At 37.8% G+C, this 20312-nt stretch overlaps 4 protein-coding genes and 1 non-coding gene across 5 annotated transcripts; 3 read left to right on the top strand and 2 right to left on the bottom strand.

The window, feature by feature from the left end:
• Positions 1-2454: 2454 nt before the first annotated feature.
• LOC101298552 (splicing factor U2af large subunit A-like) lies at positions 2455-3537 on the bottom strand. The gene has a single exon (XM_004289317.1). It carries the CDS (start codon positions 3535-3537, stop codon positions 2455-2457), a length of 1083 nt encoding a protein of 360 aa, XP_004289365.1.
• Positions 3538-6015: 2478 nt separating this feature from the next.
• Positions 6016-6979, bottom strand: LOC101294598 (auxin-binding protein ABP19a-like). The gene has a single exon (XM_004288226.1). The coding sequence runs from the start codon at positions 6734-6736 to the stop codon at positions 6098-6100; it is 639 nt and encodes a 212-aa protein (XP_004288274.1). The 5' UTR covers positions 6737-6979; the 3' UTR covers positions 6016-6097.
• Positions 6980-9754: 2775 nt separating this feature from the next.
• On the top strand, positions 9755-10540 carry LOC101294399. Its single transcript, XR_183744.1, has 2 exons — positions 9755-10088; positions 10463-10540. It is a non-coding gene; the product is annotated as an uncharacterized LOC101294399 (transcript).
• Positions 10541-11278: 738 nt separating this feature from the next.
• On the top strand, positions 11279-12211 carry LOC101298264 (probable disease resistance protein At5g63020-like). Its single transcript, XM_004289316.1, has one exon. The coding sequence runs from the start codon at positions 11279-11281 to the stop codon at positions 12209-12211; it is 933 nt and encodes a 310-aa protein (XP_004289364.1).
• Positions 12212-12259: 48 nt separating this feature from the next.
• Positions 12260-18062, top strand: LOC101297967 (disease resistance protein At4g27190-like). The gene is made up of 4 exons (XM_004289315.1): positions 12260-13611; positions 14491-14634; positions 17248-17649; positions 17781-18062. Exons 1-4 carry the CDS (start codon positions 12550-12552, stop codon positions 18060-18062), a joined length of 1890 nt encoding a protein of 629 aa, XP_004289363.1. The 5' UTR covers positions 12260-12549.
• The last annotated feature ends 2250 nt before the right edge of the window (positions 18063-20312 follow it).

Genomic DNA, 20312 nt, shown 5'->3' with positions numbered 1-20312 from the left:
TCTCTCTCTCTCTCTCTCTATACTCTCTCTCTCTCTCTCTCTCTCTCTCTCTCTCTCTCTCTCTCTCTCTCTCCCCGTCTACATGTAGATACAAATGGACAACTTAGATTAAAAGGTGTCAATATCAACGGTCATGATCGATCCTCAATTTCTTTTACTTATCATTTGTTCATCTTATTTTACATCACATCGAAATTCCTCTATTTCGAATTTGTTTGGCATTAGAAAACTTCCTCACAATTTCTACGAATTTGTACTCATTATGTATTTCTGATTTTGGTTTCTTAAATAAATCCTACCTCGTAGTAATCCAATTTCACTACCAAACAAAATAATTGATATAAACAATTTTTGAAAGTATAGCAGATTATTTAATAGTCTATTTACTTATTTATCAATACCTATTTAATAGTCTATTTACTTATTTATCAATACCTCGGGTATTACAGAAGGTCCTTATTTGAATATATATGCACACACAAACATTTATTAATTGGATGAAAAATCTCCACTCACTCGTATACGTGTTAACAGAAAAGTAAATTATGTACAATCCATAAATGTAACTGAATGAAAACATGTATTATTATGTACACTTCGAATCTATTTCATGAATTTATTCTATAGTCTATTTTTGGTCGTTGATTATTCAATTTGGCAATGACATAGATTCTATAAAATTTTGTGTTTACGCGTGTGTCATGAGTTGTAAGATTATTATGTGCACTTCGAATCTTCGATAAACATTCTTATAATGTTCTACGCCTTTAATATCTAATCAGTTATAATTTAGCAACTGAGTATTTTTATACGGTTGATTCCTTAACGGCAAAGCTGCAATCACTAAATAGCTTTTGTTGCTTGCACAAAAGTGATCCTGGGAGGACCCGACTTTCAGCTTTGCATCACATCTGCCTTGTTTTTATTTTTCTAGGACTTTTGGCAGCCATACTATAGTAGGCCTCATGTGAACGATACCCGGGGCTTTAAAGAGGAAGTCGCTCTTGCCTAATTTGCTAATGGAACAAAGCAAAAGAGGATCCCATTTGGTTTAGTTTGGTAGCACATATCAAGCACTTACCAATCTTGTCTCTGGTAGTTTGTATATGGAACTAGGCATGGGGATCCATAGCTGCGACATATTTGGCAGCAGAAGAAAAAGAAAGTCGAGCAATCCATGTGGGTTCTAGTAAAGGGCTCCCCACAAAGTGAGGTACCATGCCAGAACATATATATCAAAGAAAATTTTGGTGCTGGAGAAGAAGAAATTGAAGGGTTTGTTGCTTTTGCTTTTCTTAGCCCTAATGGGAGGGCACAGCTTAGTGTTCTTGACCATATCGATCACATGGACAAGTATCCAAGGAATCTTATGGCTACTAGCAGTCCTTTATAAATTGACGTCCATGAATGCATATATATCAAAGACTTGATCAAAGTGGGTGATTTAAGGACCACATACTCTGATGTTTCATGAAGGGAATGGAAAAGCTAAGCTGCATGTATATCTTAGAGCAGCTACCTGCTGTGTTGCATATACAGATGGAGCCGCCTTGCTTGAGCTTTATCTTTTGCTCCCTTTCTTATCTTCATATCAGATTTCTCTTTATAAGGTCACTACCTGATCATGAAAATGTTTGAATGACTGACCGACTTGAGAATTGAGATGAAATCTTGCATGCATCAGTATTACATGCACTACGTCACAAAATGCTTCACACAACAGTTAATGTCTGTCATATGATAGTTTAAATAATTGTAGCGTAAGTGGCTGCCGTTAGTAAATTATTCTGCTCTCAGACGACAGATGAATTTAGAGACAGTACATGTGTCGTCTGAGTTTCTCAAGATTAAAGAATTAGAGATATTATATCGTCTGTTGTAGAATTACTAAAGAATGTTGTCGATGTAGCATTGTAACTACATATTAATGTGCAATTGGAATGTGCATACACTACATATATATATCGTTGAGTACTATATAGGAACTTGCAAAAAATATGCAACACCTTCAAATTCATGAGTTTTCACCCTTCTCATACAACAATAATCTAATTTTCGGTCATCTTCAAATTCATGAGACTTCTATCGTCACAAATGGTTTCAGATGACAGAATTCTGAAGTCATTTGTGACGTAGTGTATATATATGTGATGCCTCTACATCAGACGATATGAATGTTTATTGGTCCAATCAACTCCACCAATAACTCTACGTGTTTGAAACTAGCTAGCTTACACCACAAATGATGAGATCTGGATCAAAGTCATCAAACCTCTGTACAAGAAATAGGCATTGCTGGTAATAAGATTATAATTCATTGGTAAATTTGCAAAACTGCATGCAAGTTCATCGAAGATCTCAATACAGAATATAAAACTGTCAAGGAAGAAACAAATAATGCAGAAAATCTTGATAATATAAGGTTAAATCGATCAAAGGACTAATAAGTAACAACTAGTTAGTGTCATAATCACCCTGAGCAAACTTGTCCTCGGGATAAAATACCGCTACCGGATTCCCTCCAAATGTCCAGCCGGCATTCATTTCTGTGTGGGCTTTTGTAGCACCATCAACATCGGCAAACTCCATAAACACCTTTCCAACTCCAGAAGAGGGCTCACCATCTGCTCGTGGACGTGGAATGATGACCCTCCTGAAAGAACCATATCTCAGAGCCTCTAGCTTCATATCTTTCACAATGTACTCGTACATGAGATCATCCTTCAGCTCTTCATCCGTAAATGCTCGTGTCAAGCATACAACTTTGGTGGCAACAGAATGATCAGACAATTGCAACAACTGCAACCTCTGCAATAAAATCTGTTGCTGTGCATGCAACAAAGCCCTGTCTACCTCAGGTTCTGGCTGGTTGGGACCTTGATTAGCACGCCTGACCGTGAGGGTCATGTCTCCCATTCTAATCCCATTCAGTGCTTCACAGGCTATGTTGGTTACTGATGCATTTTGGTAAACACAAAAGGCAAATCCTTCTGATTTTTCACTATCCTTCACTAGTTGAAAACAACGTAGCGGTCCGAAAGACTGTAGCAAATCCTTGATCTGTGCTTCTGTAATGAAATAGGGTAGACCACTAGCAAATAAGATGCAATCAGGGACTTCAAGCCCACCGGTAGAAGTAGAACTAGGTATTAGGCCGACATTAGCCAAGTTGAGATTTGGACTAGGCTGGCTTGGACCCAGTGTGGCAGCCATCGATGGGTTGTAGTCACTAGGTCTCCTAACCCTAAGAGAGGCACCCTCGAAAACAATCCCATCCAAAGCCATTGCATTACTGGCCTCTTCCACAGATCTCATCTCCACCAAGGCAAAATTTCTTTCATGGATGATGTTAACATTAACAACAGGATCTCCTGGGCCAGATGTGTTGCCCCCAATAGCATGCATAACATGGCTGAAAAATTTAGCAACTGACTGTTCGTTTGCTGTAGGGGGAAGCCCTCCAACATATACCATCCGGGCATGACAAGTAGCCTGTTGATTTAGATGCATAACCGGAAGTGCTCCAAACTGCTGCATTTTTTGTGAATCGATCTATATATGTGTGTCGAAAAACCCAAACAAACACACTAAGATAAATTAAGAACCACAGAGATACGAACACAAGAAGTCAAGAACACAGTTTAAGGTGGTTCAGAAAACTTATAGAGATCTCTCAATTCAAGGCCTTATATATATAGCCGTAAGGATATCAATTTTCTTCGCCGATATTAGGGAACCTTTTTCTATTGGTGGTAGGAATTTACGCAGTCATCAGTAGGGCTAGGAATTCAAAATCTACTGGGTAAACAATTCTCATACTATAAGACAATTAATTGTCTTTAGGAAGTACTCATGGGATGAGAACTCAACAATGTAATGACGTACTTGATAAAAATAAATGAAGTGTTAATAAGGATTATTTTCGATGAAGTAAAATAAATTGAGCAATTAAATTGTGTTGCTACATAGAAATCCAGTCATGTTAAAGTGTTAAACTGTAAACTCTAGCTATTTGATCTCAATCCAAAAGGATATATAAGTAGATAAACTCTCATGTACAAATATTCATCTTTACAAGGATGACATACTAAGACAAAGGGCCTATACGAATGAGACCTATAATTCATGTTTACTTCTCTTGATTGAACAAGAGACACTATCAAGGTTAGTTTCCTCCCCATATGCATGTTTCAAATAAACTCAGTTATTTTGTTATATGAAAGCGTATTTTAAAAACAGAGGTGCAAATATAGAGATTAATATTGTACGTGGCCTTGGTTCTGATTTTGAGGGTGCCTTCTCCATAAGTTGTCACTGCTGTTCTGGATGACTTGTGTGGTTTTATTAAAGTTAGGAATTTAGCTGGTGCTACTTGATCTTTGTCTTATGTATGTTTTTATTTTTGTTTTTGTTTTTTTTTAAATAAGATTGGGATATTGCATCTAGCAACGAAGTTTACTTGTTCTAATTATTTGATTTTGGATTGCACAAAGTTTGATTTAATAATATCCACATACGTTGAAACTTTTATCAAATTAATTAAAATTGTATACCAGTTTTTTGTTCAAAATCCTGGCTCCCCTGTTTATAACCTGGATTTATGGATTAAGAGACTAAAACGTATACAAGAGGGGTGGCTGGTGGCTCATCCCTAGGACCCTATCAAATAGATGAGATTTATAGACAATGTGGTAGATGATCATCTAACACGTATACGAAACGAGCTAGACGTGAGATGATGTCCATAATAAGAGGGCAACTGATTGATTACAACTCATCAACGACTACGTACTAATTAAGAAAACTATATGCAAGACGAAGTTGACAAGAACGGTCTCTCGAAGGCCAGTTGATGCTACTGGAGTCATGTTGATAAATCCGGCTAATCAATTTAGCCAAAGGTACGTAACATGATAGCTGTAATTTTTATTGGGGTGAAAATGTGAGGTGATCAGCCCTCACTGACTTTTTGAATTGTAAAGAATGACTTTGCCTTCTCAATCTTGTCTCAAAGCTAGTGATATTAGTCCAACGTACCAATGTTGCCGTATATAGACTACTGGCCATGGAACATGCTTTAATGCGTAGCGTAGTTCGCTGCATATGTTTCCAATTAGTCATTCATGAACAAGCGTACGAACTTGTAGAACAAGTAATTAGAGATGCATATCAATCTTGAACTCTAATTAATCCTAAGAGATTTTATCTATTTTGCTTCTGAATACAGAAAGGGTAATATATTAGACTTACTTACTGCTTAAAAAGTTTCATTGATCGGATATGGACTGATATGGTTCAACACGATTGCCATAATTGCATGTAAGCACCGTTGTTCCATGTCTTCATTCCGATGGAATATGGTCACTACTACGTGTTATTTGATGTCTTTCTTTAAACGAAAACAATGAATTCTACTTAATTGGTGTTAGAATTGAGATCTAAACTCGAGTGATTCAATGAATTTGCAGTAGCAAATGAAACAAATAAAGAAGAACCGTAGATGAACTTGAAGCAAGGCATAACAGCTTCTATTGTTGATATAAAGTTCTTAGAGATTACAAAGCAAAATTAACCCTTTTATAGGGTGCAAAGTAATCTACAAGATATCGAGCTACTTAATTCACTAGAATATAATGTACTTTACAACAACAAATTAAATAGAGCAAGTGGAAAGCACATATATCAACTTTTTTCCCACAGCAGTCTCCTAGTTTGAAGTAGGAAAGGATTAACTTCAGCACTTGGAGATGAAAAATGGAGATTTGCAGAGGACAACATGATTATGATACATGCATACAACCAGATTGAAGGGTGTTTTGGAGTTCTTTTTTCCCTTTGATCCTTAGAAAGCATTTTTAAAGAATAATGTCTATAAAACCGGATTGAAGGATGTTTTGGACCTCTAATTTGGTTGCTTTTTATGTTCATAGATCATAGATGATGCTGCTGCAAAGGATAGATTAGAAGAGCAAGAATCATTCCTTAAAAAAATGCAAAAAAGTCGTATATTAAGAAATAACTGCAATGGAAGAATTTTTATTTAAGTTCAGAAAAAGGAAAAATTACATTCGGCATTTAGTACATCGATTAACAGACATTAGTTAGTACCACCAAGAAGACGCTTTAGTTTCCTGATCTGAGATTTGTCTAGTAAAGTAGTCTTATGTATCAGGTCAGTAGGTAAATCGTTTTTAAACAGTTGAGTTTCCAAAACATCCAGACCTGGGTTTTCACTGCTTAAGCTAGCATACATAAGGGCCGGAGTATCGCCTTGATTCACTGCAAAGTGCAACAAACCTCTAGGGAAAACCATACAATCACCCTTGCTCATAGTTTTCATGTAAACTTTGTTATTCGAGTCAACGAACCCTCCAATTACCGAGCTTCCTTCCGCGACAATTAGCACTTCTGTAGCTCCACGGTGAGTGTGGAATGGGATAACTCCACCCACACCCAAGTCGGTGCGCGCCACCGAAACGCCGAGGCCATTGAGACCAGGAAACTGAGTAACTACAGCAGGTACGAATCCAAACTTGTGAATATTGGAGGTGTTGCCAGAAACTCTTAGGCCAGAGTAGACGAAATCATCTACCGTAACCTTTGCGGGGTCTTTGCATGAGTACCCTGCAGGGCCTTGTGGAGCTGTGTAGTCTGCAACACAGAAGTCTTGCACAGCAGCATAGGAGGAGGAGAGAACGAGAGAGAATATGAAGAAGCAGATAGGGGAAATCATCATGATGGATATGATATGCAAGTAAAGGTATAGTTGGTGCTGATATGCTATTTATAGCTATGGATCTTATGGATTGAGAGACTAATATATACACAAGAGGGGCGGCTTCCTATCAAATCAATAATTTGTATGTAATATAAAACGTATACGAAAGAAGCTAGCTACTCGTTTGAATTGAAGATGTATACGATTATGTGCATAATCAGAAGAGAATGAGCTAGATTTCTTACAAGTTCATCGACCATCGACGACTTTTGTGAATAGTTTACCTATAAGAAGAAAAACTTGACTCGCAGGCTTGTCGAAAGCCAGCTGCTACGTACCGGAGTCGGTCAATTGTTGATGAATCAATTAATCAATTCAGTCAACGTACGTAATATATAATAGCTGAAATCATTGGGGGCTACCATGTGAGATGACAGCGAGCTCTAGCCTTCCCTGATCGAGTTTTGAATTGTACATTAAGAATGACTGTATCTGTATTGTCTTCGAGATCTTCTATATATTGTAATATAACGTATATCTCTCAAGTATATACAGGCCGGATGTAGAGCGGACGTCCGCACTCCGGTTTAAAGTGCGTACTTCGTCCGTTCTTTGCAGTCTCACGCCGGCGACGGCTTCTCTCCTTCCCGGACGACAGCACAGGCTTCCAGGACGGCTTCTCTCCTTCCAGGACTGGCCGGTGACAAGTTTTCCGGCCAACCTTGATCAATCATGGTGTTTTTCGTCCAGAGCTTCAATCCGGCCGGAAAACTTGTCGCCGGCCAGTCCTAGAAGGAGAGAAACCGTCCTGGAAGCCTGTGCTGTCGTCCGGGAAGGAGAGAAGCCATCGCCGGCGTGGGATGGCAGAGAACGGACGAAGTCCGCACTTTAAGCCAGAATGCGGACGTCCGCTCTCTATCCTTTCTGCAAGTATATATATCTCATGATGTTTCACTGGTTTGCTGCGCAGCTATTACCTGTGGAAATAATCTCTCAATTTAAGATCAAAACAAAGCAAATGCTACTATGCTAGCAAGATTTTCTAATACAAGATATATATCTGGTGAGAGTTCAAGATCGATGATAGATTAGTGAGGTAAAGGGGCTCCCAGTTGGACTAACGTAAAAGACTTTTACTCGCAGCTAAATAAGTTTAGGTCGAAGCCAGCAATATCAGTCCAAAGAGAGCTTATATATTCACTCATTAAGAGAATTAAAATAATAATGTTCTAATGAAACTTTAATTCTATACATTTTGCGGTGTTGTTTCCGAATACAAATGGATTATCAGACCATATAGCTGATAAAAACCTAACTGAATTTTTTTTTTGATAAAGCCAAATTGAAGGGGATCGAAATATATACCCAAAATTAACTAATCGCCTGCATGCATGTAATTAAATCTTGCTCTGCATCAATTTAGAGAAGTGCAGAAGATATCGATGATCTGATTTAGGTTCTATAATCTACTTTTTTTTCATTTTGTGCAAACCACATCTATCATATCAACTACAGTCAGTTTTAGATGCATAGAAAGATTATTACATGTATAGAAAAGACGTCCTGCATACGTTTATAAATAAATAGTTAACTGATGTTAAAGACGAAAAAAAAAAATAAACGCACGCGCGAGTGCTGTACGTTATTGTTGGTTTTATAACTTAAAGGAAAATGTAATTAATTAAGACAATTATACATAATTATATATACACATACAGTTTTTATTATTATTATCTCATGCATACACACACTAGATAGTTAACAGCGACACATCAGTTTGAACAGAAAAACCGACGAATGTAGTATGAAGATGACCGAACTTGAACATCGATCTGTGCGCTTCAAAGGAGCATGATTTGTGAAGGGGAGTGCAGAAATGTATTACGATTAGAAAAACAGTAGGAAGAGTGTGTACATATATAATCCAAAATCAATAGAAATACTTTTCAAACGTCAACTAAAATTATCAAAATTATTGATACACAACTTGTAGACCGTTCTTAAAATTTAGAAATGTTGGCCGCGGTGCTGCATCACATCTTGATGACGTGCACAATCGAAATTAACTATAGATGTTTATGTCGACATGGCATAGCTCTACAAGATATCGAGTGAAACCCTATTTCTATATCTGCTTATTAAGAGGACTTTGTAATTATATGGAGCTAGAACTGGAAGAAACTATCAAAGTCTAATTGTCAAATTAGATTAATTAATCCAAAGATGGCCGCGTGCGACCTGTTGCCAACCGGCCGGCCTTTTAGATTTGGAGGCCGGAGACTTCCATTAATTAATACAGCTAGTCATGAGGTGATCGAGACTAGCTAATCCATCATTTTTCTAAACCCTAATTAAACCAATTAATCTTATCTCTCCCAAGGAGTTCGATCTACTGTTCAAACGTTGACTCTCTCGTTGTACGTATTTTCATACATACGTACTTTCGATCATATCCATCTCTTTGAAGGGTTGCAGTACGTGCTCCAAAGTCCAAACCTGCTTCTTGCACCACCTCTAGCTTTCAACACCAATTACACACTGTAGTCCAACGAACGGCACACAAGGTACCACGTCCTCGATCTCTGCTTATTTCATCTTCATTTAATTAATTTCATCACTGCTTTCTCTGATTCTACAGATAATTTGATTTCGATCTGAGAGTTTGATATATATATGGCTGTGTTCAATCTCAAGATTAATTTTCATGATATATTGCATTGAATGTATGATTACTTGTATTGTTCCCGTACCAAATTTAGCGCATGATCTTAGCATATTTTCAGTCCAACTAAGTAGAACTCCCAATCTCCTTCTGAACTCTGAAGAGAAGACAAGTCTTCCTACACTTCATATGAAAAATTATGACTTTATCCTTTGAATCATCTCCAACTCCAAACTCATGTCATGTTTTTTTTTGAGAACTAAACTCATGTCATGTTTAGTTATTAAACAAGGCCCTAATTCCAAACTCGAGAGACCCGGCCCAGGACCTTCTACACTTCCGAGGTTTTACGTCTTTGTTCTTTTGGAGTATTCAACGAAAGCCGGCATTTACTATAGAGCAGCGGTTTTAGACTTCTAGTAGAGCAGTGTACTGTACCGTTCTGGAATTGCCTTGTCTATTTTACCTTTCATGACGACCCTCCAGAGTCGGCCGGTTCTCTCATCCACCGTGATGATTCTCGCCCGACCACCCTTTGCTGCCAAATTTTTCATGCAGCTTTTCTTTTCCTTTCCCTCCTTTAGTTTTTCTCAATCTCGGTTGTCCCTGTTTCCAACTCTTCGGTTTAAGATTCTATTGGGACATCGACAACTCCCATTTGGAAGTGACTGATTATGTTCGGCCTTTTAGCTCCGGTGGAAACACTGGGTGAGTGTTTCTCTTTGCAATGCTTTGTTCCTCTTGATGTTTGGAGAAGGTTGGTTCTTGTGGTCGTAGTTTCAACTTTTAAAAGATTGGTTTGGCTTCGGCCAGTTCTGCTCTTTGTAGTTCGTTTTAGTTGTGTATAATTTGTGAATCAGCTTGTTGGGAGTGTAAATTCTTTTTTTTTCGATGAAAGTTTAACCTCTCAAAAACAAAGGATGTGTCTTGAAAATAGACTAGCTCCAGTAATAGCTAGTAATTTCCTAATACTAAGGTGTGTTGTATTCATTTCATTTCCTAGATGTGTGCTTCCAAATTCCATTGCTGTTGTATGTTTGTGCTTGAGTGTTTGGCTTACTTATGTTGTGTGATTCTTGCAGGACTTGGAGTTTGTTCGTGTTCATCAACTCTTCTTGTGGGTTTACAACAATTGCATCAATAAGGGAACTGAAAAACAGGTAATGCCTTCACATAGATTGGTTCGGGAACCTCTGTTTTATAATGTTACTTCAACCAGTACTTTGTTCCATACTGATTCGAAAGTCTTAATTCTTTAGGCTTATTCCCCTTCCTCCACAGATTATTTTCTAATTAACAACTAACTTCATAAAGACCAAACTAAACAATTTATTGTTTTGATTTATAGGCATCCTTAACTAGAACCTAGATCTCACACCAAAGCAGGGAAGTTCTGAATTTCCAAACACTGGTGAATTTCATACCAAACACCATCATGAGCAAAATAGGAACTCAAATCCTAGTAATCCATGGAAGTCAAGAATCGATTTACCAGAAAAATGTAGGGATTAATTTACCTTGAACTCAAATATTTTCTCAATATGACTCAGAGCTGAGCCGAGACATACCAGAGAAGCCAGTTCAGTTGATTTCTACTCCCCTTTGTGCTATATTCCAGGTGACCATACTTCTGGTTGGCTCATCATTAAATTATTACATCAACCTGATTAACTATCTTCAAATACTTCAAAGTCTAATATACTATGAATATCAAATCCCACAAACGACAGTTTAACTGGCATGGTCTTAGATTGCCAACTTGATCGACGTAAAAGTGTGGCACTGTCTCTGCATTTGATGTGGTTATCGCCTAGTTTTCTTGTACTTATTTGTAATTTTTACTGGATACCGATAACTGTAGATCAGTATCCTAACAACATGTACATTATACAACAGACATGGACATTCTTATTACAGTTGCTGGAAAAATTGCCGAGTATGCAGTTGTACCAATTATACGCCAGGGAGGGTATATAATTCATTGCAAAAGCAACCTTCATATGCTACAGACTCGACTGGACGAACTGAAGGCTACCAGAGGGCGCATGCAGAATGACATTGTTGCAGTTGAAAGAAGAGGCGAAACAATCCAGCCTGATGTTGTGCTGTGGATGACAGAAAGAGATAAGATCATTGGAAAAGTAGAGGAATTATTGGAAGATGACCAAGCAAAGATGGAGTGTCTTCATGGTTTTTGTCCTAATCTGAGGACTCGTCATCAGCTAAGCAGGAAATCAACAAAGTTGTTGGAGGTGGTTGTTGAAATGAATGGAAGAGTTTTTCCCAGTATTGCATGTGGTGGTCGTGCTGAAGAGGTATTTCTTGTATCTGCCAAAGATTATGGGGAATTTGATTCAAGGATTTCAACTGTAAATGGAATCATTGATGAATTGAAAAATCTTGATACAAACAAGATTGGGGTGTATGGTATTGGAGGGGTTGGAAAGACCACACTAGCGGAAGAAGTTGTTAGGCAAGTTATAAAAGATGGGTTATTTGAGGATGTGGTCATGGTTCGAGATGTGAAAGAGAATCCAGATATTGGCCGACTTCAAATAGAAATTGCTGAAAAGTTAGGTATGAGTGCTCTGGAAAGTCAATCTGTAGCTGAAAAGGCACGTCAAATATGTGGAAGGATAAAAAACAAGAAGACACTGGTTGTTTTAGATGATATTTGGAGTTTCTTTGATTTAAAAGTCGTGGGACTTCCAGATGTGGCAACTTGTAAAATATTAATGACATCCCGAAGTCGAGAAGTATCCAATAAGATGGGTGTACAGAAAGAATTTCAGCTTGCCATCTTAGGCGAAAAAGAAAGTTGGAGTATTTGAAAGCAAGGCGGGTGATGGTGTTAAAGATCCCGATATACAAACTGTAGCAGCCGAAGTAGCCAAAAGATGTGGAGGTTTGCCAGTTTTGATTGTCACAGTTGCAAGCACTTTACGGAAGAGTACTTTAGTGGAATGGAAAGATGCTCTGAGACGCCTTCAGACGTTTGAGAAGAGAGGATCGACCAAGCAAGCTTTTTTGGCTCTAGAATGGAGCTATGATCGACTGGATGATGAGGAGCTTAAGCCGTTGTTCTTGCTATGTGGAGTTATTTCATGGAAGAACTCCATCTTTCTCGAAGACTTGTTGAAAGTTACAATGGGGTTGGATTTGCTTAAAGATGTTTGATACAATGGATGAAGCACGAAATTCATTGCTTTCATTGGTTATAAAGCTTAAAGGTTATTCTCTATTGCTAGACCATGATGATGACACATCCGTCAGAATACATGATCTTGTACATGATGTTGCCATTGATATTGCATCTAGGGATGGACAACTCTTATCAGTAGCATGCGGAGATGAGTTCAAAACTTGGCCCAAAAACTCAAAGTACAGCAAGATCTCAACCAAATCTGGCAGTCTTGTTGCACTTTCAGATGCTTGGGAATGCAAAAAATTTGAAATGTTCTATTTGCGCTGTGAAGACAAGTACCGGTCACTCCGAGTCCCAAACAGTTTCTTCGCAAACATGGAAGAACTCAAAGTGTTGGGTTTAAGAAATGTGACTATTAATTTTACATCTCTTAAGTTTTTGAAGAATCTTCAGACGTTGTGTTTAGAGGATTGCATTGTGGAAGAAGACATAGCTCTAGTTGGGGAGCTAAGGAAATTAGGAATTCTCAGCTTGGTAGACACCAATATTGAACAACTGACCGATGAAATTGGAGAATTGAGTTGTCTGCAATTGTTAGATTTGACCGGTAGCTGTTCTCTTAATGTGATTGCACCTAATGTTTTATCAAGATTGACAAGACTAGAAGACTTGAGAATCAGACACAGCACTAACGGATGGGAGGATGAAGATGAAGGTGAGAGAAGTAATGCTAGTCTTTCGGAGCTCAAGCACTTGTCTCGACTAACAGCATTGGAAATACATATTCCAGATCCTGATATGCTTCCAGAGGACTTGTTCTCCGTAAAACTAGAAAGATTCCATGTACTTATTGGCAATGCAGCCTATGAGAATGAACGGAGCATGAACACCTTGGCTCTGCAGTTCACTACTGGCGACAAACTGGACGAAGGTCTAAAGACGTTGGTGAAGAAATCTGAAGATTTGAGCTTCATGGGGGTAGATAATGCTAATCAAATTGCCCAATTATTAGACGGCGAAGCTGTTGGGAAAGTGAAGCATCTTTATCTCGGTGAACTAGATTCTACATACATCACAAATTCGAAGGTACGTTACTTTTGTTTTAGTTTGGTTTTTGAGTTCCAAATGTTTTAGCAAATTAAATGTTGCTCCATATCAATTTGTTGTCAATATCCGTATTATAAAAGCTTTGAAATTGAAAATGAGGACTAATTTATTGCTTGGTCAATCCAAAAGCATTGTTGAAAACGAAAAGTGAAAAAAAAAATATATATCATGGGCCCACCACTTCATTGAAAACCTATGTTGCACGGAAACGGCACGGCGCGATACGATAAAACTTAAAAACTGAGTTTCCGACACGGTAAATAGAATAATATATTTATGTATATTTATTACATAAAAAATATACTAAAATATTAAATAAGTTCATTACATTACCAAAATCATGTTCTAAATTCAATCTTTTTTCTTTCTTTTTTGTTTAAATTCAATCCATTGCATAAACATATTAAAATAAGTTTAAAGAGAATCAAAGCAAGTCATTAAAGAGAATCAAATGGGCAGTTCCGATGTAGGTTGTAAAAAAAAACTATGCGTCAACTTAGTAACACAACAACCCTCTAATACCTAATAGACAAGAAAATTTCAATCATTCCATAATCCATCTAAACTCCTTTTTTCTTTTTTAAATATATATGTATATATTAAAAATTGATGATGTGGCGTGTCAGAGGCTGAGGTGGCATGTCGGTCAACGTGTTGGGACGTGTCGGAAAAGTCTACATTTTCCATGGTGTGTCGGACACTTTTCGGGCCGTGTCGGAGGCGTGTTGGACACTCCGACACTCTAGGGGTGTGAAGTGTCCGTGCAACATATGAAAACTGAAAGCTGTTTGCATTTTTCCTTCAGAATAAATATGAGAATTAATCCACTGATATATGCCCCAATAAGTTGTACTACAGGTTGTGTTTACCAGTTTAACAACCTTGGAAGTGGTTAAGTGTCATGGTATAAAGATCTTGTTATCGTCTTCAGTGGCCAGAAGTTTAGATCGACTCAGGACTCTCAAGATTAGTAACTGTGGAAGCATGGAGGAGATAGTATCCGTATAAGACGACGACGATAACAATATGGATAACATTTTTTCTAAACTAGAATCTTTGCAATTAGAAAGGCTTCCAAGCTTGGTTAGATTCTATTCAGGAAGTCATGCTGAATTTTCATCATTAGAGGAGGTACTAAACCTTGGTGGTGACAATGTTGTACATTACTCTCTTTTCAACGAAAAGGTGCACAACTTATAACTCTAATTTTCTTTGTTTTATGTCTGATGAAGTTACGTTTCTTAGTTAGTTGATTGAGGCCATAATTAAGTTGAATGTGCATGGATGCAAATAATATTTCCTAGCTTGGAGACGTTACACCTCCTTAAGCTACCTAAGTTGAAGGCAGTATGGCAAAACCAGCTTGCTTCAGACTCTTTTTGCCGGCTTCTGGATGTTAAAGTTTATGACTGCATCGGTTTGATAAATCTCTTTGTGCCTTGTATCTCGGATAGACTGGATGCTCTAGAGTCCTTGCAAGTGTGTGATGTGCTCATATTATCCTATATTTATATAACTCCTAATCTTCATATTTGTGTTTAATTCTCGTATTTGTGATAGATTTACGTTATTTTAGTGTTCTTGTAGGTTTTTGTCGTAAGGAGAAGAAAAGGAGCTAAAATGAGCAACTAAGGATTAAAAGGCGACTATAATCTCAAGTGCCAGAATCTGCATGAGCAGAATATCTAACTTCGCCGACTTACAAGGAACTACTCATATCAAATCAGACTATGAGCCTTATATCATTGGAAAGCTACGGAAATCTACTTTCTGTAGAAGTTTACGGATCTCGATTTCGATACTTCTAGACCGAGTTATGATCGTTTAAATGAAGATAGGTCAGATCAGAAAATCTGCTCGGAAAATTACGAGCATTTGTGGAGAACTCAAGTTCCGTGGCATAAGACCGTCAATCCTAAAGCTTCAAGGACAATATAGCAGATGAGGATTCAAGAAGTACATGTATTCCTAGTTCTACAAGAGATATCTCAAGGTTTTCCCATTCCATATCAAGAAAGGAGTCTGAATCCAAGTCTTACAAGGAAATATGAAGCCAAAGATGAGTAGGAAACTTCTCTATATAAGGGAGCACGAATTTCACATTGAGAGGGGTCTCGGAAGCACGTTGTAGACGCATAAAGGAGCAGAGACCATCCATCCATTCATCCATCCTTCACCTTTTCGTTCTTTTTATGTTTTTGTTATGTTTTATTTAGTCATGTTTAGTTAAACCTTTTCTAGGGTTAGGATGATTCCCTAACATAAATGTTTATGTCTTTGATTATTAATTAATAGATTTATAGTTTCTTAATGATGAATGCTTAATCACTGGTTGAATTTTATGCTTGATGTTTAAAGTTCTTTGATTGATCACCTTAGGGCTTTGCATTTAGTAATTGGAAGATAAATTTGAAGCAGAGATGCAATATAATTTATATAGCTTCTTGTGGTTAAGTGTGGTGAATTACATTGTTGCTTGAGAAAGAATAATGGTTTGCTTGATTCCCTTATTTTCTAGTACGTAATGAGTCCTACATGTTAAATTTATACCTGAGAAGGATAGACTGCATAGCTAGGATATACAACCTTTACCCGAGAGGGAGAGCAACATACACTAAGGAAAATTATGGTCTAGAGTACCTGAGAAGGACTTAGATACGGGAATTGTCATCTAGAGAAACGAAAGAGTCTGTTAGTTGCATCAAAGCATAAATAGGATTGTTAGTGGTTGATTCTGATGCCCTAGATTCATTTATCATTATTTGTTTACTTATTTTATTGTTTCTTTGTTTTTTTTAAATTGTTATCGTGATTTGTGTGTTTTAGTATAGTTAATTTAGGTATTTCATAATTTGAATTGAATTAATATCCTCGTGGGAACGACAACCTCTTCTCTTCCATTTCACTATACTATATCCACCCTGTATACTTGCAGGAAATCCACCAGTGTGGTCCTGCCCGTCACTAGAAGTGGTATTCAAATATGGAGGACTAAAGTGCAAAGAAACTCATGATGCATTAACCAAAGAGTTGAAAATGTTGTGCTGCTTTCCAAATCTACGTGCATTTGATATAGGAAACTGTGACACATTAGAATACATTTTTCAGACGGAAGAGAGGTTGGAAACAGTGCCAAAGTTTGTGTTTCCAAAAGTAACACATTTGTCACTCTCAAACCTGCCCCACTTAAAGAGCATCCATCCGGGGAAGCATGTCTCACAGTGGCCTTCACTCCAAGGGCTGAACGTGGACAAATGTGGTGAAGTAGGGTTTGTCTCTGGGGAACTTTCATATTGTCAAGAAAAACAGGAGTCTAACTCTCACTCTATTCAGATTAAACAACCTCTCATTTTATGCGAAAAGGAGTATAGGATTGTGAAATCCACACATCCCAAATTGAAATCTATACATTTTTTTCCTTTTATTGGTAACTTAAATTTTGTCTTTTAATGACTTAAATTTTGTTTTTTGTGAATGTGTTACCTAAAAAAGGAAAAAGGTGTGTGAATTTCAATTTGGGGCGTGTGGATTTCACATCCCGTATTTTTTGTTCTAATATGTTTCTCCAATATGGAACACATGTTTTTTCGATTGAATATGAAATACATATTTCAGGATTCATCATCAATCTTTCCCAACTTGGAAGCTGCGGCCTTCGGTTCCATAGAGATGTGGAGTGGTCCAGTACCCCCAATACAATTTTGTACCAAACTCAGTGTGGTTCAAGTTGACGGCGCGACCTTCTCCAAGCACACTGCTTTCCTTGAGGAATTACACAACCTTGAAACAATATTTGTGACGGACAGTGAAAACAAAGACAAGCATTCTTGCAGAGAAATATTTGTGGATGAAGTAAATAATAGTGGAGGGGAAATACATCCACTCGGGATCCTCCCACAAGTTAAGATACTGAAGATCAGCGATATGAATGATCTTATGAATATTGGGAAGGAGAGCTCTCAATCAGCAGTTCCACTTTTTCCAAAATTGGAGAAACTAAGCGTCAAGGATTGTCCCGTATTAAAGAGGATACATCCGCAATATCCTTCCAGAATCTCACAGTTTTGACTGTATCCTCTCTTCATGGACTGCAATATTTAGTAACCCATCAGATTGCTACAAGTTTAATGCAACTCACAAAATTGAAGATCAGGGAGTGTAAAAGAATGGGAGTAATAGTGGCAAATGAGGAAGGTGATCATGAGATTGCTTTCAGGCGGTTGAAACATTTGGACCTCCAAAATCTACCAAGTCTCCGAGGACTTTGCTTGGGAAGCTGCAATCTCAAGTTCCCTTCATTAGAAACTTTAAGAATAAGCAAGCGCCTCAAATTGAAGCTTTTCCCCCAAGATGAATTGCTATGCACAATAAATTACAAGTACGACACAGACGTTAAGAATGCTCCTGTGGATGGCGACGATAGAGCTTAAGATGCGGTAATGAGAGCCTCCTTATAGACAATTAATATTACATGCTACACTACCATATATTATAGATACTTGATCGGTATATAATAAACAACAATTTAATTAAGGGGAGTGAAATTTGCACTCCTCGTTTTACAATCCACATTAATCTTTTCTATTTTTAGTTAAAGCTTTTAGAAAGACAAAACATATGTTACTAAAAACAAATTTGAAGTTGCTAAAAATGGAAAGGAGTGTGGATTGTAAAACATGGAATGCAAATTTCGCTTCTCTTAGTTATTTAACTTCTTACATCTCGTCTTTTCATGTAGATTGAAATGTTTTATAATTTTTCATTGAATTTGATGATTTATTCGGTTTGAGAATATTTTTAGATCGCCTTTTGATGACGAAACAAATGTTGCCAGGATCGTCTTGATGGTATAGTCTTCACTGTAAGTTATTTTTCTTTTCACTCTATACTAGTGACTAAACAAGTTGGTATGTGAATGAGTGTTTATTGGATGATTACAATCGTACAAAGCTATGCTATAATATACAAGTTTCAGAAGCTATTATAGGTAAAGAATAATTACAATAAACCAGATCCTACATTCACTCCTATAATCACAATACTGACTATCTATCCATCAATCATGCCAGCAACAAATCAACAATATACTTTCTTCCTTTAACACTCCCTCTCAAGTTGGAGTGTGTATGTCAATAATACCCAACTTGCTAAGATGCATGTGAAAAATTGGTGCTCGCAAGGGCTTTGTGAATAAGTCTGCAATCTATTCTCCAGTTTGCACATATGCTGTTCTGATTTCACCTTTTTGAATCCTCTCACGAATTGTATGACAATCAAGTTCTATATGCTTCGTTCGTTCACGATAAACCGGGTTTGTAGCGATATGTAGAGATGCTTGGTTGTCACAAAACAACCTTGCTAGTGCCGAATGAGGTACACGCAAATCCTTCAACAGATACCTCAGCCAAGTTAGTTCACATGTAACTGAGGCCATTGAAGGATATTCAGCTTCAGCGGAGGACCTTGACACCGTCACTTGTTTTTTACTTTTCCATGACACAAGTGATCCACCAAGGAAAATACAATACCCGGTAACTAACCGGCGTGTAACAAGACACCTTGCCCAATCAGCATCACAATATCCAATCAAATGCAATTGGCTATTTGAAGGAAATAATATACCTTGTCCTGGAGCTGCCTTCAAGTATTGAAGAAGTCGAAGGACTGCCTTGAAATGATGTAGCTTGGGGTCTTGCATAAATCGGCTAAGAGTGTTCATAGAGTATGTGATATCTGGCGGGTGATTGTGAGATAAATTAATTTCCCAATCAACCGCCGATACCGAGTAGGATCTTTGAGGCTATCACTCCCTTTTTCTGTCAGTACCAAATCCGGTTCCATAGGCACTTTTGCAGGCTTTACTCCAAGTAAGCCAGCTTCCTCCAAGATGTTTAAAGTGTACTTTCGCTAACAAACTGAGATTCTAGCCTTTGATCGTGCCACCTCAATGCCAAGGAAGTATTTAAGAGGTCCAAGATCTTTGATTTTAAAACAGCTGTTAAGGAAGACTTTGAGGTCGTTGATAGCCTTCTCATTGTTCCCTGTTATGACCATATCATCAACATACAATAACACCACAGTGATAAAATCTCCACGAACCTGTGTGAATAAAGAATCATCAACTCGGGATTGATGAAAACCAATTTCTTGGATAGCTGAAGAGAAACGTTGGAACCAACTGCAGGACTCTTGTGTAAGTCCGTAAAGTGACTTGTGGAGTCGACAAACTTCATTCTCCCCCTGTCGACGATAAACAGGTGGAGGAAGCATGTATACTTCCTCAAGGAGTTTACCATGAAGGAAGACATTCTGGACATCCATCTAGTGCAATGGCCAATTTCGAACCGCAGCCACAAACAGGAGACAACAAACAGTGATCAGTTTGGCAACGGGAGCAAAAGTGTCTTTGTAATCGATTCCTTCACGTTGAGTGTAACCTTTGGAGACAAGACGAGCTTTGTAGCGCTCGATTGTACCATTAGCATGTATGATATTTGATCTTGAAAACCCATTTGCATCCAATGGGTCGCTGACCAGGAGGGAGGGGAACCATGGACCATGTGTTATTATCCTCAAGTACCCGAATCTCAGAATTCATTGCTTCAACCCACTGAGGATCATGACTGGCCTGTGTATAATTTGCTGGCTCTACCAATTTAGATATATTATGCACAAAAGAG

This window comes from Fragaria vesca, linkage group LG1, assembly GCF_000184155.1.
Source record: "Fragaria vesca subsp. vesca linkage group LG1, FraVesHawaii_1.0, whole genome shotgun sequence".
Lineage (NCBI taxonomy): Eukaryota > Viridiplantae > Streptophyta > Magnoliopsida > Rosales > Rosaceae > Fragaria > Fragaria vesca.
Note: the sequence above shows the minus strand (reverse complement) of the source record. Positions and strands in the feature narration are given on the sequence as shown.

Bases quoted from the DNA above. Each gene is read 5' to 3' on its own strand.
- LOC101298264 (XM_004289316.1), top strand. From the start codon at position 11,279: ATGGACATTCTTATTACAGTTGCTGGAAAAATTGCCGAGTATGCAGTT.
- LOC101297967 (XM_004289315.1), top strand. From the start codon at position 12,550: ATGTTTGATACAATGGATGAAGCACGAAATTCATTGCTTTCATTGGTT. The intron at 14,635-17,247 runs GTATAAGACGAC...TACATATTTCAG, and splicing joins GCATGGAGGAGATAGTATCC to GATTCATCATCAATCTTTCC. The intron at 17,650-17,780 runs GTATTAAAGAGG...ACAAAATTGAAG, and splicing joins TAAGCGTCAAGGATTGTCCC to ATCAGGGAGTGTAAAAGAAT.
- LOC101294598 (XM_004288226.1), bottom strand. From the start codon at position 6,736: ATGATGATTTCCCCTATCTGCTTCTTCATATTCTCTCTCGTTCTCTCC.
- LOC101298552 (XM_004289317.1), bottom strand. From the start codon at position 3,537: ATGCAGCAGTTTGGAGCACTTCCGGTTATGCATCTAAATCAACAGGCT.